Source organism: Centropristis striata, chromosome 2, assembly GCF_030273125.1.
Source record: "Centropristis striata isolate RG_2023a ecotype Rhode Island chromosome 2, C.striata_1.0, whole genome shotgun sequence".
Lineage (NCBI taxonomy): Eukaryota > Metazoa > Chordata > Actinopteri > Perciformes > Serranidae > Centropristis > Centropristis striata.
In genome coordinates, this window is record NC_081518.1 from 27,958,929 (window position 1) to 27,971,308 (window position 12,380).

The 12,380-nt window shown below is 39.9% G+C and overlaps 1 protein-coding gene across 1 annotated transcript; it reads right to left on the bottom strand.

Annotated features, from left to right (window-relative positions):
• Positions 1-1,388: 1,388 nt before the first annotated feature.
• got2b (glutamic-oxaloacetic transaminase 2b, mitochondrial) lies at positions 1,389-9,374 on the bottom strand. The gene is made up of 10 exons (XM_059355066.1): positions 9,234-9,374; positions 5,996-6,152; positions 5,394-5,522; positions 5,238-5,297; positions 4,989-5,150; positions 4,757-4,861; positions 4,426-4,576; positions 3,521-3,686; positions 3,208-3,358; positions 1,389-2,701 (listed from the first exon to the last, which is right to left on the bottom strand). The coding sequence occupies exons 1-10, from the start codon at positions 9,314-9,316 to the stop codon at positions 2,579-2,581; spliced, it is 1,287 nt and encodes a 428-aa protein (XP_059211049.1). The 5' UTR covers positions 9,317-9,374; the 3' UTR covers positions 1,389-2,578.
• Positions 9,375-12,380: the final 3,006 nt, after the last annotated feature.

Here is a 12,380-nt window from a genome sequence, read left to right on the forward strand (position 1 = left end):
GGCAATAACAGAGTGTTTGTTTTCTCGCCACCACCTGACCCCCTTGTTTGTTTTGGGTTTTTTTTCTTAATTTTCAGTCAATGTTATTCTGTCCTACAAAGACATCACAGTTATAGTTACAGTTATAATTCATGGTTTTATGTAATTAATTAATGAATTGAATTCACTAGATTCAAAAGCGGAGATAGCTATCACTGCTAAACTCAGCTAATTGTTTCTATAGAGTCAGAGCACCACTTGTCATACTCTGGAGACTGTAGTTAGCCTTAAACTTTGGATATATGACTTAGTGACAAAATGCACTGTAACGTTGAATATACTGGGTTTAAGGTCACACGGTTTCCCCCATTGTAACTGTTGATGTCTCACATCTATATACATCTGTATCTATGATCTGTATCCACATTTTTCCTTTTAAAAACAGGTTTGTTTTTTCAGTTCCCCAGCTTGTAAAAAGGTAGTTGTAGGTTCTTTATCCTGTTGATAGTGCATTTCAACACAGCAGCCTTTAGGCATTGATGTGTGCTAACAGACATAAGCGATCTCTGTCTATAGTAGGATTATTTGCTTTCTACCCTCCTTTATTGGATTTAGCTGCTTCTTTATTTATTTAGAAAAACAAGCTAAGTGAGCAAGGTTTCGGACACCAAATAAATATTTATTTCAGTTACATGAAACAACTAGGGGGGGATAGGTACTAAGTTTATCTTTAGTCAGTGCTAGCCATTGTGATCTCCCATGGCTATATAAAGAGATCATATCATATACATATAAGAAAGTCAGTTTCTGTTTGACCAAGTATGCAGTTACTGCATGTTGGCTTTGTCGGGCAGTACTGATGTTTGCATTAGATGATGCTAGAACTTCATCACCACCAATGATGATTTAAGTCTGTCAATCAACTTAGTATGACAATTGACTCTTGTGGCTTGTGTTTGGGCTAAATTACGAATATGGCAAAGTTTGTGACTATATGGCCCGTGTAATCAAGAAGATTGCAAATTAATTTGGGAATGTGTCCTACAAACTGAAATGTTTACGGCCTTGGAATCAGTCATGCATTTCATTTAACTTGCAGCCCTGTTCTGTGGAAGGGCACAGTGTCAAAAATGAAGACCCCACATTCAGTGTTCCCTGAGGATCCTTAGTGGGTTAATCCAGCCATGCATCAGGTCCAGATGAATTGTGAACAATGTACAGTGTATTCTTCAGTCAGTGATAAACAGGAGGGACAAAACTATCAATGACAAAATTAAGTAGTTAGATTGTTATTAAGATAGAATAGACATTATATAAAACCATCAACTGAAATTAAGATGCAGGCACATCTACATGGAAATGTGGGCAACCTGTAAGGAAAAGGGAAACAAATGACAACATAAGAACCATTCTTCTATAACCATTTATTGTTTGTTCAATAAGGTACATGCCCAATGATCCGTTATTTTATGACAGAATGCAAAACATGGAGGCGACGTGCCAGCGGTTTATGAAGAGACTGGGCGAAAACCTCCACATGTAAATGTCGTTTGTCTCACCATCTCACAGATGAACAGATTCATACACTGTGAAACATACACCATGATGTCTGAGTGAGTGAGCAGCATGTGCATTATTCTTCATGAACTGTCCGATGATCACTCTGATCACACATCACACTCGTCCGTATTAACCAAAAGACTCCACAATTAAAATAAAATTTAAACGTAATGTTTGATTTGGGGCTATGGCAAATTATTGAAAAAAATCTCCATTGTAGAATTCATTCAATGTACTGATTGCGGAGTTTAACCGTGTTTGGCTTGTGTGCTTGTTTTTAAATTGGGGGGTTAAAAAGGGACTGACTGAGAGACTGCTGAGAGACCCTTCTAGATAAAACCCAAAGGTTGTTCACAAATCCCACTGAAAAAGGAGTGAATGCAAGAGAGATATCAAGGTGAATTCCAAACGGAGACAATAAAGAGACAAGTTGTAGAGGATTGATTAGTTCAGAAGAACAACCACAGATTGGCCTGGTAGTGAATTGATTACCTGACTGCCAAATGAAAAAAGGATGCCAGCCTAATATTTAAACTCAAACAGTGCCTTACAACTTATAAAGTGCTACAACTCCATTAAAATTAAGAAACAAAATAACTCACATTTTCTACAGGCTTCCACAAAGCAACAGAGATCTTGATTTGCACAGTCTAACAAGCCCCCAATGTTAATTCCTTGATGTTTAAGAGTGTGTGGGCTCGCAGAAGATAATTGAGGAGGACACTCATGCACAGCCAACAGTTGATTCCACATAATAAATAAGCAAAGATGATCCTTCAGTAGTGGGAGATGTCTTTTGAAATTTGAAAGGGGACCCTGTTCAGTGATATGTTAAATGAAGTTAACCAGAAATTAAACTGTTGGACAGCAGCAACTGTTCCAAGTTGAACTTGTGAAGAAATCCAATCGAGAAAATGTCTAACTAAACATTGAGCTCTTTTCTAAAAGGTGGAATGGAGGAGACAGAGTATAAGTGATGCGTAAAGCTCCTCGTCAACACCGCTGCTTTGATTTTGTAGCTCTCCTAGCAGGATCCGCTCTACTTGGTGACTGCATGGATCCCGTGCGCCAGGTAGCCCACATTCGCAGAGGAAATGCCTGCCACGGAAATTCTGCCATCCTTGGTCATGTACACGGAAAACTCCTTTGTCAGGCGCTCAACCTGCAAGACAAACAAACTAACTCAAAATCCATATAGGACAATAATTTAACAACACATTTCTTGTGTGCTGTGTTTGTTTGGAGCGGTAGCTGTGCACGCTGCCAGATATGTATATGTATTATAAAAGCAATAGGTCACTTCAGGCTATGGTATGTTTTAATTATAACACAGCTAAGGCGCATTATTTGGTCCGACAAGAAGCTGACTTGAGCCATTGCCTAAACAATCTCTAGAGCTATTTTCTCTCATTGTATCTTTTTGAATAGCTGTTTTCGGAGACACGTGTTACAGACTTATAGTCTACTGAATATGAAAATGATGAAGATGTTTTTCCAAATCGTTTTCCAAGTCAAAAGTCCTTTGGCACAATTATGTTAATATTTTATTGTTTTTCCAAATGTGCAGTAGTGAGAGCACGCAGAGCAGAGAAACTCAACTTAATAGGATGCTAAAAATAAAATGACACACTGGAGATTTATTTTTTGTGTGTGTGTGTGTATGTGTACCTGTTCTGGCTTGAGGCCTGTGAAGCAGAACATCCCGATCTGGTCGATGACGTGCTGCCAGTTGTGGGTGGAGCCCTCCTTCTTCAGACCAGCCACCAGCTGTTCTCTCATCTTGATGATGCGGTTAGCCATACCATGAACCTCCTCCAGCCTGGGACCAACAACAGCAGGGTCAAACGGGTCAAGACACAGACTCTGGAATATATCTATCTATAGCACAGTTTAGAGCAATATAAAAGAAGCTCAGAGCTGAAGTGTCCAAACTAAATATTTGCCTCAGGTATTATGGGTGTATATATGGATCTATACATACCACAGAGAGCGCAGATCTGGTGTGTTGAGAATGGTTGATGCGATTCTGGCGCCGTTCATTGGGGGGTTGGAGTAAATGGGTCTGATGAGGATCTTGAGTTGAGACTCTACCCTCTTTGCCTCCTCTGCGTCGTTACACACCACAGTGAAGCCGCCCACACGCTCACCTGTGAATATTAACATGCACACTGACTGTTAGCCCGAACAGGTCAGGTGTATGAAACAGGTAAACAGTGGTAATTCAGTTAAGTAATGATTATGAGCCATTATGAAGGACAAAAACCCAACTTAAAGTCAAAGAATAACCTATGATAGACATGCTACATTTCCATATTCAATTCAGACAAAACTATTTTAAATTTTCAACCAGTAAGTTGGTTTTTTAGAACATTATAAATTAGGTTTGAGGTTACACATGACAGTCACAGAAGAGTTACCCAAATGTGCCGACCTGTTTGTAAATGTGTAAGATGTAACTTTTATTTCCTTTAATTAGATTTTAGTCCTCGAAAAAATTAATTTTCATCTAAATGATATCTCACTGTGAACACTGCGTCCAGAGAGTTGTTTGTTTTTCTTGTTATAGCCACTGCCTCATTACAATGTATTCTTACTTGAATAAATCATGTTTGACCTACTATTTTTTTTTTACCACTGGGTGGAGGTAAAACACAAGCTAAAGTTCACCTCATCAGTCTTTAAGGGGAGTTTTCATTTTCTGTCATGTATAGTGACAGTTTACTTAATTTCTAATATTTTTTAAATCAACCTGAGATTAATAGATTCTGCAGTTTGGCCCAAATTGTGTTATCACAAATAACCAGAAACGAGCAGACCCCGTCCACTTAAACATACCAGTAACATTTGTTTTACAAAATGAAAGTTCAAGTCTGAATTGTGACTGACCATAGAGCCCCATGTTCTTGGCGAAGGACTGGGACAGCAGGACGTTGTGGCCCTGTTCAATGAAGTAGCGCACAGCCCAGGCATCACGGTCAATGTCTCCACTGGCGAAGCCCTGGTAGGCCATGTCGAAGAACACAAGCAGGTTCTTTTTCTATAGGCAGAGACAGAGACAACCAGTTAGTAACAATTCAAGTGATAACAGCTCAGCAAAGTACAGTACTTATCAATTGTGGCTTTTGAACTGTGAAAGGCCTCCTGATTTTGAGATAAAAGAAAATGTGTACTGAAAACATAACTGCAAACACTTTACTCTGAGATGGTGCAGACTCACCTTTATAATGTCAGAAATCTCCTTCCACTGCTCGGGCCTGGGGTCCACACCAGTGGGGTTGTGGGCACAAGCATGCAGCATGATCACACTCTGCTCTGGGATTTTCTGTGACATAAAAAAGGTTTTGGTTGGTCAAAGTGTACTGCATTTCCACTGCACCTCACATCACATGTCAGAAAACCCTATGGGACTGATTATTGGACAATATTGTTTCTTCACAAAAAAGCCTTACAGAAATGTCTTCGAGAGCTCCTTTGAAGTCGAAGCCACAGGTGGACGGGTCATAGTATCTGTATGCTTTGAGCTGCATGCCAGCGTCTCTGAAGATGGGTGTGTGGTTTCCCCAGGAGGGTTTGGGAAGGTACACATCACGTGGACCTCCATGGAAACGAGACTGTGACAAAGCAAAGGTTCTGGTGAGATAACCAGCCTCACCTAAATTTTATTTGTGTGGCAAGTGACCAGTAGAACAGGATCTCACCAAAAAGTTGGCTCCAATACGCAGAGACCCAGTTCCTGAGATGGTCTGGACAGTGATGCTCTGTTGGGAGAGGAGACCTGCTCACTGATTTGGACTTAAAACTGTCAGAACAGATTTGAACTTAATTTAGTTTGGAATTGTCACTCCCCAACTTACCCTGCTGCTCTTCAAGATCTCATTCTCAGCACCAAAAGCAAGTTGGGCGCAGGCCTTGGTGAACTCCGCCAAACCACCAATGCCAAGGTACTCCTTATCCAGCTGTTTAGCTGCAATAATAGCCTCAGCCTAGAAGGGACATGTGAAAAAATCAAAAGGAATAAAACACAACTCCTGTAGTTACAACAACTAACTTCTTGAGTTAATATTTGGTTAAGATACAAATCTAATTCTCCTAATTATTAACATGTGTCTTACACGCTATGTTCAAATGTTCAGAGAAATGTTGTCCCTTGGGGCAACAGAAGCTGAGCTCAGGATGACAAAGCAAGAATTCAACAATGACAAAGACCCTGAGCCGCAACAACCTTTAACCCTTCAAACACCTGGTGAAAATGTAAAACATCTGACTCCCTGAATAGCAGCTGTCTGTGACTCGCTTTGAAGTAAAAAATAAAAATAAATTAAGACTCAATGACGAATGAAGTGAATCTCTGAATTACATGGAGAAAATGAAGTTATTTTAATTAAATGCTTATGTGTGCAACTTAGGAAAAATTTAGCGTTATTGGATTCACTAAAGAGATTGGTGACAGCTGTACCTTGCGGACACAGCTGAGCACAAATGGCTTGCCCTGGTCATCCCTGTAGGCTCCCACTCCCAGGTTCATCTTCTTGGGGTTGGAGTCTTTCTTGAAGGCTTCGCTCACCCCCAGGATGGGATCGGGGGGTCCCATCTGCACTCCACCCCACCATGAGCTGCAAAGACACCAAATTGGATTAATAGTGACGTGGATGCCATGCTAGACACTGAAAAGAGTGCACTGAAATAAAGATATTCCCCTCATAAACAGAAACACGAATACATCCTCACAAGGTTATGAAATGACCTGCTGCTTAAGTCTGCAAGGCCTTGTGTGACTCTGGTCACACTAATGTAATAGCTGAATTAGCTCTGCTTCTGAACCATGCTGTGGACCTAATGCTCCAGCTTAACTCATGTGACCTCAGGATACCACAGAGACACATGAACAACATGCTCATTGAGTACAGGCCTCATGAAACAAACATTATAATCCATTCGGAGTCCAGAGTGCAAAAACCGTAACCAGTAACGGTAATACGGGTCTAAAACACAAACCCTCCCTTGTTCACTAAGTCACGATTCCCACTATTGTAGCCGCCACATAAGGCACACCACAGGAAGAAAAGTATTATTATTCAAAAAAATATTATGAACAAGCATGCAAATTTAATTTACAATTTTTGTTACCTTTGCTTGTGCTACAATTGCAATCCTTTTTTAAAAAACCTTCATTCATCTGGCCTTTACTTTCTAAACCAAATAAAAGTTGAGGTACGTGAAAAAGAGATGGATGAGGCAAAACATCTGACACTTAAAATAAGGAACATCCACAAAGATGTTCCAGAAAGTGTCTCTTTCAGTGAAGTATCCAAAAAAGAAGCTGAGTCATGTGTGTGTATATATACTTGACTTTAATGGATGACCAGTTGTGTGTTGGAGGCTAATAAAATCAGTACATTGTTTATTTCTTTGCTACTGGATATTTGGCTCCTATGTCATACAGGACTGCTGCTAATATGATACTCTTCCTATGACTGCAACCTTTCAAACTTTAAACGTATAAATTAAACAAATTCTGTCTCTTGATACGTGACGGTTTTTGCATGTTGCAACCTTCAGTGCACTGCTACTCACTCATATTGTCTCAGGTTTCCTCTACTTTGTAAAGCCTCTAAACTTTGCAGCTAAATTTAGAATAGAACACTTTGCAAAGGGCAAGAGTCTCCAAACCCCTACCAATAGGTTAAAAAAGGACACACTGGTTAATTAACATTGGCTAAATAGTGACTATAGTTCCCTACAGAAACATGTTTATTGACAAAATCAACTGGTCTGAAATTGTTAGAAAAAAAGGTTGGGCTGAGTCCAGTCCTGCAACTGTTAAAACAAAAACAACGGGGTCTTTCATCATGAGGCTCCAATACTGAAGACAATAGACCCAACACAATGCATTATTGTCCTGAATAAAAGGCACCTTGGTGAAGCTTAGAATGCTCAGGTTGTGTCAGGGAGGTATTACTTTCATTGCATTTTGTATTGTTGTTGTATTGTAAATGCCGTTATAGCAATTTTGCCTTATTCTTTCGAAGTTTGACATTAAACAGTTTCTTATTTTCACTGCAAAAGAACAGAGACATATAGTAGGAACTGTGAGTTGATGTAAATGTAGGTATGTAGGTATATGAAAACACTGCAACAATTCGATTAGCATATCTGTGCAAATTGAAGAATGAAGACGTTGCAATAATAATTTTATTGTATTATTTTTGCACTGATTTTCCATCATCCTTATCATGTATATATTGTTCATACCATTTCATATTTGTTTTATTTTCCTATACCACTTTGTATTTTAATTCCATTTAGCCACGTCATACATTATATTTGTATGTCATATGCTTAATTTCAACAAAAGGATAATTCTACAGTTGAGAACAATACTGTAGAGAGCATTTAAGTTCAAGTGTGATCATCCTGCTGGCACTGTACATGTACACAGAACCTTTGGACAGATTTCAACTTCAGTGTTTATATAAACATCACAGTAACTGACAAGTTATCAGTGATCAATAGAGCAAAGGCCTTATTTGGCAAGTTACAGAGCAAGATTACGGCTCTTTAAAGGGTGCTGTTTTCCCAGCAATTGCTCTTGATAGTAGCGTAACACGTCAGGTTGCAGGTGCTGAGGGGAAAATCCTGTTTTCATTTATTTAGTAATTGAAATCAGACCGATGTGCTTGAACATGAGACGACAGGTTGAGAGAGACAAACCCTGAAACTCACCCACACAACAGAAATATGATAGCACCAGCTAGCTAAAACGAAACCCACAGTTACACCTGCGAGGAAGGAAGAAGAGACTGAACAAAGTCACGCACAAAACGCCTCATTAAACTACCAACACATACAGAAGCTACGTGTGAAACATGTTATGAATATAAAGGCGCAGCAGCAGATATAAACGAGTTTGCCCTCCAAGCAGACCGTGAAAGGGCATCCACGGCTATCTCAGCTTCACCACTCGAAATCAGCCAATCAGCGATCAAAGGCGGGACGGGACAGCCAATCAGCTCGCACGGCTTCTTCACCTACGACAAGTCGCTTAGCTCAAACTGTGCGTGGGATTTGACAGTTGAAGCATTCGCGTTTGTGTAAATCATCAAGAAAGTTGTATTTGAAGCTATAACAAGTCAAAACAGCCACCACCCTTTATACACATTAATATACACATGTAATTATGATGGACTAAACCTAGCTGAGATTTCGTTACACACCGGCAGCTTGTGAACAGAAATACTAACCAACGTGACTTTCATCAGTAACGTTATTAGCTTCACTGATAGCAAGTTAGCCTCTGAGGTCAAGTTAGTGTTAACCGGAGAGGATGTCTGGATCCACAGGTGTTGACCTGTGGGGTTATCGGGTCATAAAACTGCAGTCAGTAACGTTTACTGTCATGAACATTTAGGTTAGCCACATAAGCTAACTCCAAACAGCACCTAGAGGCCCGCTGACATCATTTGACCCCTGTATACGTTAGCTGGCGTGCTAGTGTGGCTAAATTACTCACATAGCAGTGAAACTTCAGCATAATTTGACAGCTGATAGAACCGTTATCATTAACAATAAAATAATGTCTGCTAGTCATGTTAGCTGTAACACAAACGTGACGATGCGGCACTATATCACCGAGACAACTGTATCTAAACGTGTCTGTTAGTTTTCAGTGTGTTGTTGCTGTTGTTGTTGTTTACCTGTGGCGGGTGGCAAGCACTCCCAGGGACGGGGAGATGTTCCCCAGACAGTAGATCACCTTGTTGGACTTGAGCAGGGCCATCGTTGTGCTTGGGAGCAGAGCCTGGTAGGATGTGGACGGATGTGAAGGGCAGGCTCGGCCACGATGCGACGTAAAGTGTACGCGCTGACGTCAGAGCGGCCGCCCAGACACATGAAGCAGAGCTGGATTATAATCTGACTGTTAATCTTTAGACTGGGGTGGTTTTGACAGAAGAGGAAACAAACACAGATCCACATGACTCTAATACAATCCTCATTGTATTTTTTCTATTACAGAGCTTACCTCAGGCGATTTTTCCCCCTTTCAGAGCATGTAGCAGTCTCTATTTTTAAGGCTATAGAGAAGATATTGATACCATACGAAACCATCTGAGGAATCCATTTTTAACCCCTTTATGTCAAGATATCATGTTGGGAAAGGGGGTATATGTAATAAAGCTGACCACTGGTCTCAAGATACCTGAATGAAAATGGGCTCTATGTGTAGCCATCAGTCTCCTCTTTACATACAAAACAAAAATCCAGTTTAAGGCCACATAGTTTATCTCATGGATTACTTTCCCCTATTGCATATGAATATTTCTGCATAATGGGGCCACTAAACACTGTGAATTACATAAATTGGGTATCACTTGACAGCTAAACAAATTCTATTCATGTGTGATGATAAGAGATTTTCTTGAAACTTGACCTCACTGTATAAAATGACCTGCTGTGACCTCTAAGATAATCACGACCTCATGAAACTTCACAACCACAAATTACAGATCTAGAGCATTCAGAGAATGACAATAAGGAGGTTTCTCAGCAGTTTAGAGAACAGAAGTGCTCGTCATCCAAAACAAGACAAGAACAAAAGTAAACACAAACTGGAGTAAGTATTTTCAGAAGCTATTCTTCAACAGTTTGCCAGCACTGCAGCTCATGAGTTTAAGTTAAATAAATGGCATTTAGAGGTAGGGATTGGGGATATGACAATAACTATTGTATGTATTTTTCTATCTCAGTGTACCACACTTATACGCACAATATAAATAGTTATTTATTGGGCATCCTGCACAGCCAAACCATCTTAGATCTGACGCTGGCATTTTTTAATAACATAACAAAAGTGTATCAGCATGTGTTCTTTAAAGCAAGTGTACCTGCTTCTAATAGTGATGGTGATGGTTACTTTTTTTATGGGATGCTTGATTACAGAAATTATGCCATGTCCTGGCAGTAGCACTCTGCAGTTACCTGATATTTCCACTTGAGGGCGATGCCACACAATGGACATAACAATGCATCATCTTTTGAGCTGCAGCTGTTTTTATAGCTGCTCTATGTTGCCTTTTATGTGCCAAGTCCATCATAGAGACTTTTCTAGTTTCTGAGACGATTATATAATGCCAAGAAGACATCCTACCTGCATGTTGGTAAGATTTAAATATTTGAGAATGCGTGGCCTTGCTAAGTGTGACAAAACACGGAAGTAAAGTGTTAAATTGCACTTCATCCACTGCAGAAAAACATGTTTTGACTGAGATGCAGCTGTCAGGTAATGAAGAGCTATTATCATCGATTCACTGGTACCTCCACCCTCCACCAAATGGAAACTTTCTCCACATTTCACTCCACAAAGCTCTCACTACTTCTTGTGTATCAGCTTCACAATAATTACCCCTTAAATAAGATTAACAATGAGAATTTGAGTGTCAAGCTAAAGCCCAGCCGACTTAACAGTCATCCAATTTTATTTGCCAATTTTGGCCTTTCACAAATGTATTAGTATCTATTGATATCTGCATACATACTGCCATGTTGGTAAATGTTTCCACTCTAATATCACACACTCAGAATCAACCATGAGAAAAACACCTTGCAATCATCAAAGTCTCTGATAACACTGTTATCTTCCAGTGGTATAATATATTTTCTTGCTCTCAGTCAGCATAATAATGTTGTTGTGCTTTAGGGGCTACTGGTCTCTTCGATACCAGGCATGTTTTCACTCTCAGTCATACAAGTTTACAAGAACTGCAAACTCAGTCTGTGAGGAAGGAACAGTGACCTGGACTAACATCACACAGCAGAGCCTGGAAGTCCATGAAACATTTTCCTGCCACTCGACAGACTCAGGCTCACTGGCATCCCAACAGAGTGACAGAGCAGGACACGCACTTGGCTTGTATGTGGGACTGCCAGTGTGTGGAGGAGATACAGATGCTTCCATCAAACCTGTCATGGGATAGAGAGAGAGAGAGAGAGAGAGAGAGAGAGAGAGAGAGAGAGAGAGAGAGAGAGAGAGAGAACACAGTCACACATACAGTGATCAAAAACAATCATTGTAGAACAGAAAGTGAAATACAACATACCTTTTATAGTTCCTGTTGTTGATTCAGTAACATGATGAACAACGTGCAGTGATTTGCATAGGTGAGAGTCACAAGACTTGACTCAAGTCAGACTTGATTTGCAAATTTTAAGGCTTGACACTTGCTTGACTAACATTGACACAAGACCTGAATTAAATTAAATTTGATATTCATGACTTTCCTCAACATGATAAGTTAATGGAAATATAATGAGGGAACAATGTGGCAACTTGTACCTCACATGCTTTCACCTGACACTGCATATATATATTAACACATTTTGTTTTTTAAAAAATGTATTAATTTGGTGCATTTTTAAATGGCCAAATCACATAAATTGAACTTCAGTAACAGGCCTGAATCAATCTGGGTCAGATAATCTGAGTTTCTAATGACTTGTGACTTGTTTGACTTATAGCAGGGACTCGACTTGACCTGCTTGGTTCCCACTCAGTAATTTGAAGACTTGCACATTTGTGACTTACTTTCTCTACTGGCCTTTTGACCTTTATTTCCTGAAAAGTAAAGCTTGCAGTTGTACGGTTTTGCTTTTCAGTCATTCTACATTTGTCCTTCAGCTGTGCAAAGAGACTGACGAAAGCCTAATAACAGGAGCAATGGGAGGTTGAGGAGCTGTGGAGCAAACAGAGCTGAGCTGAACGAAGCATTAAAGTGACAGAGCAGCAGAAAAAGAATAAAAACTGATAAGAGAGAAGTGTTACTGACTGTAATGCTGAGTGACAGCTC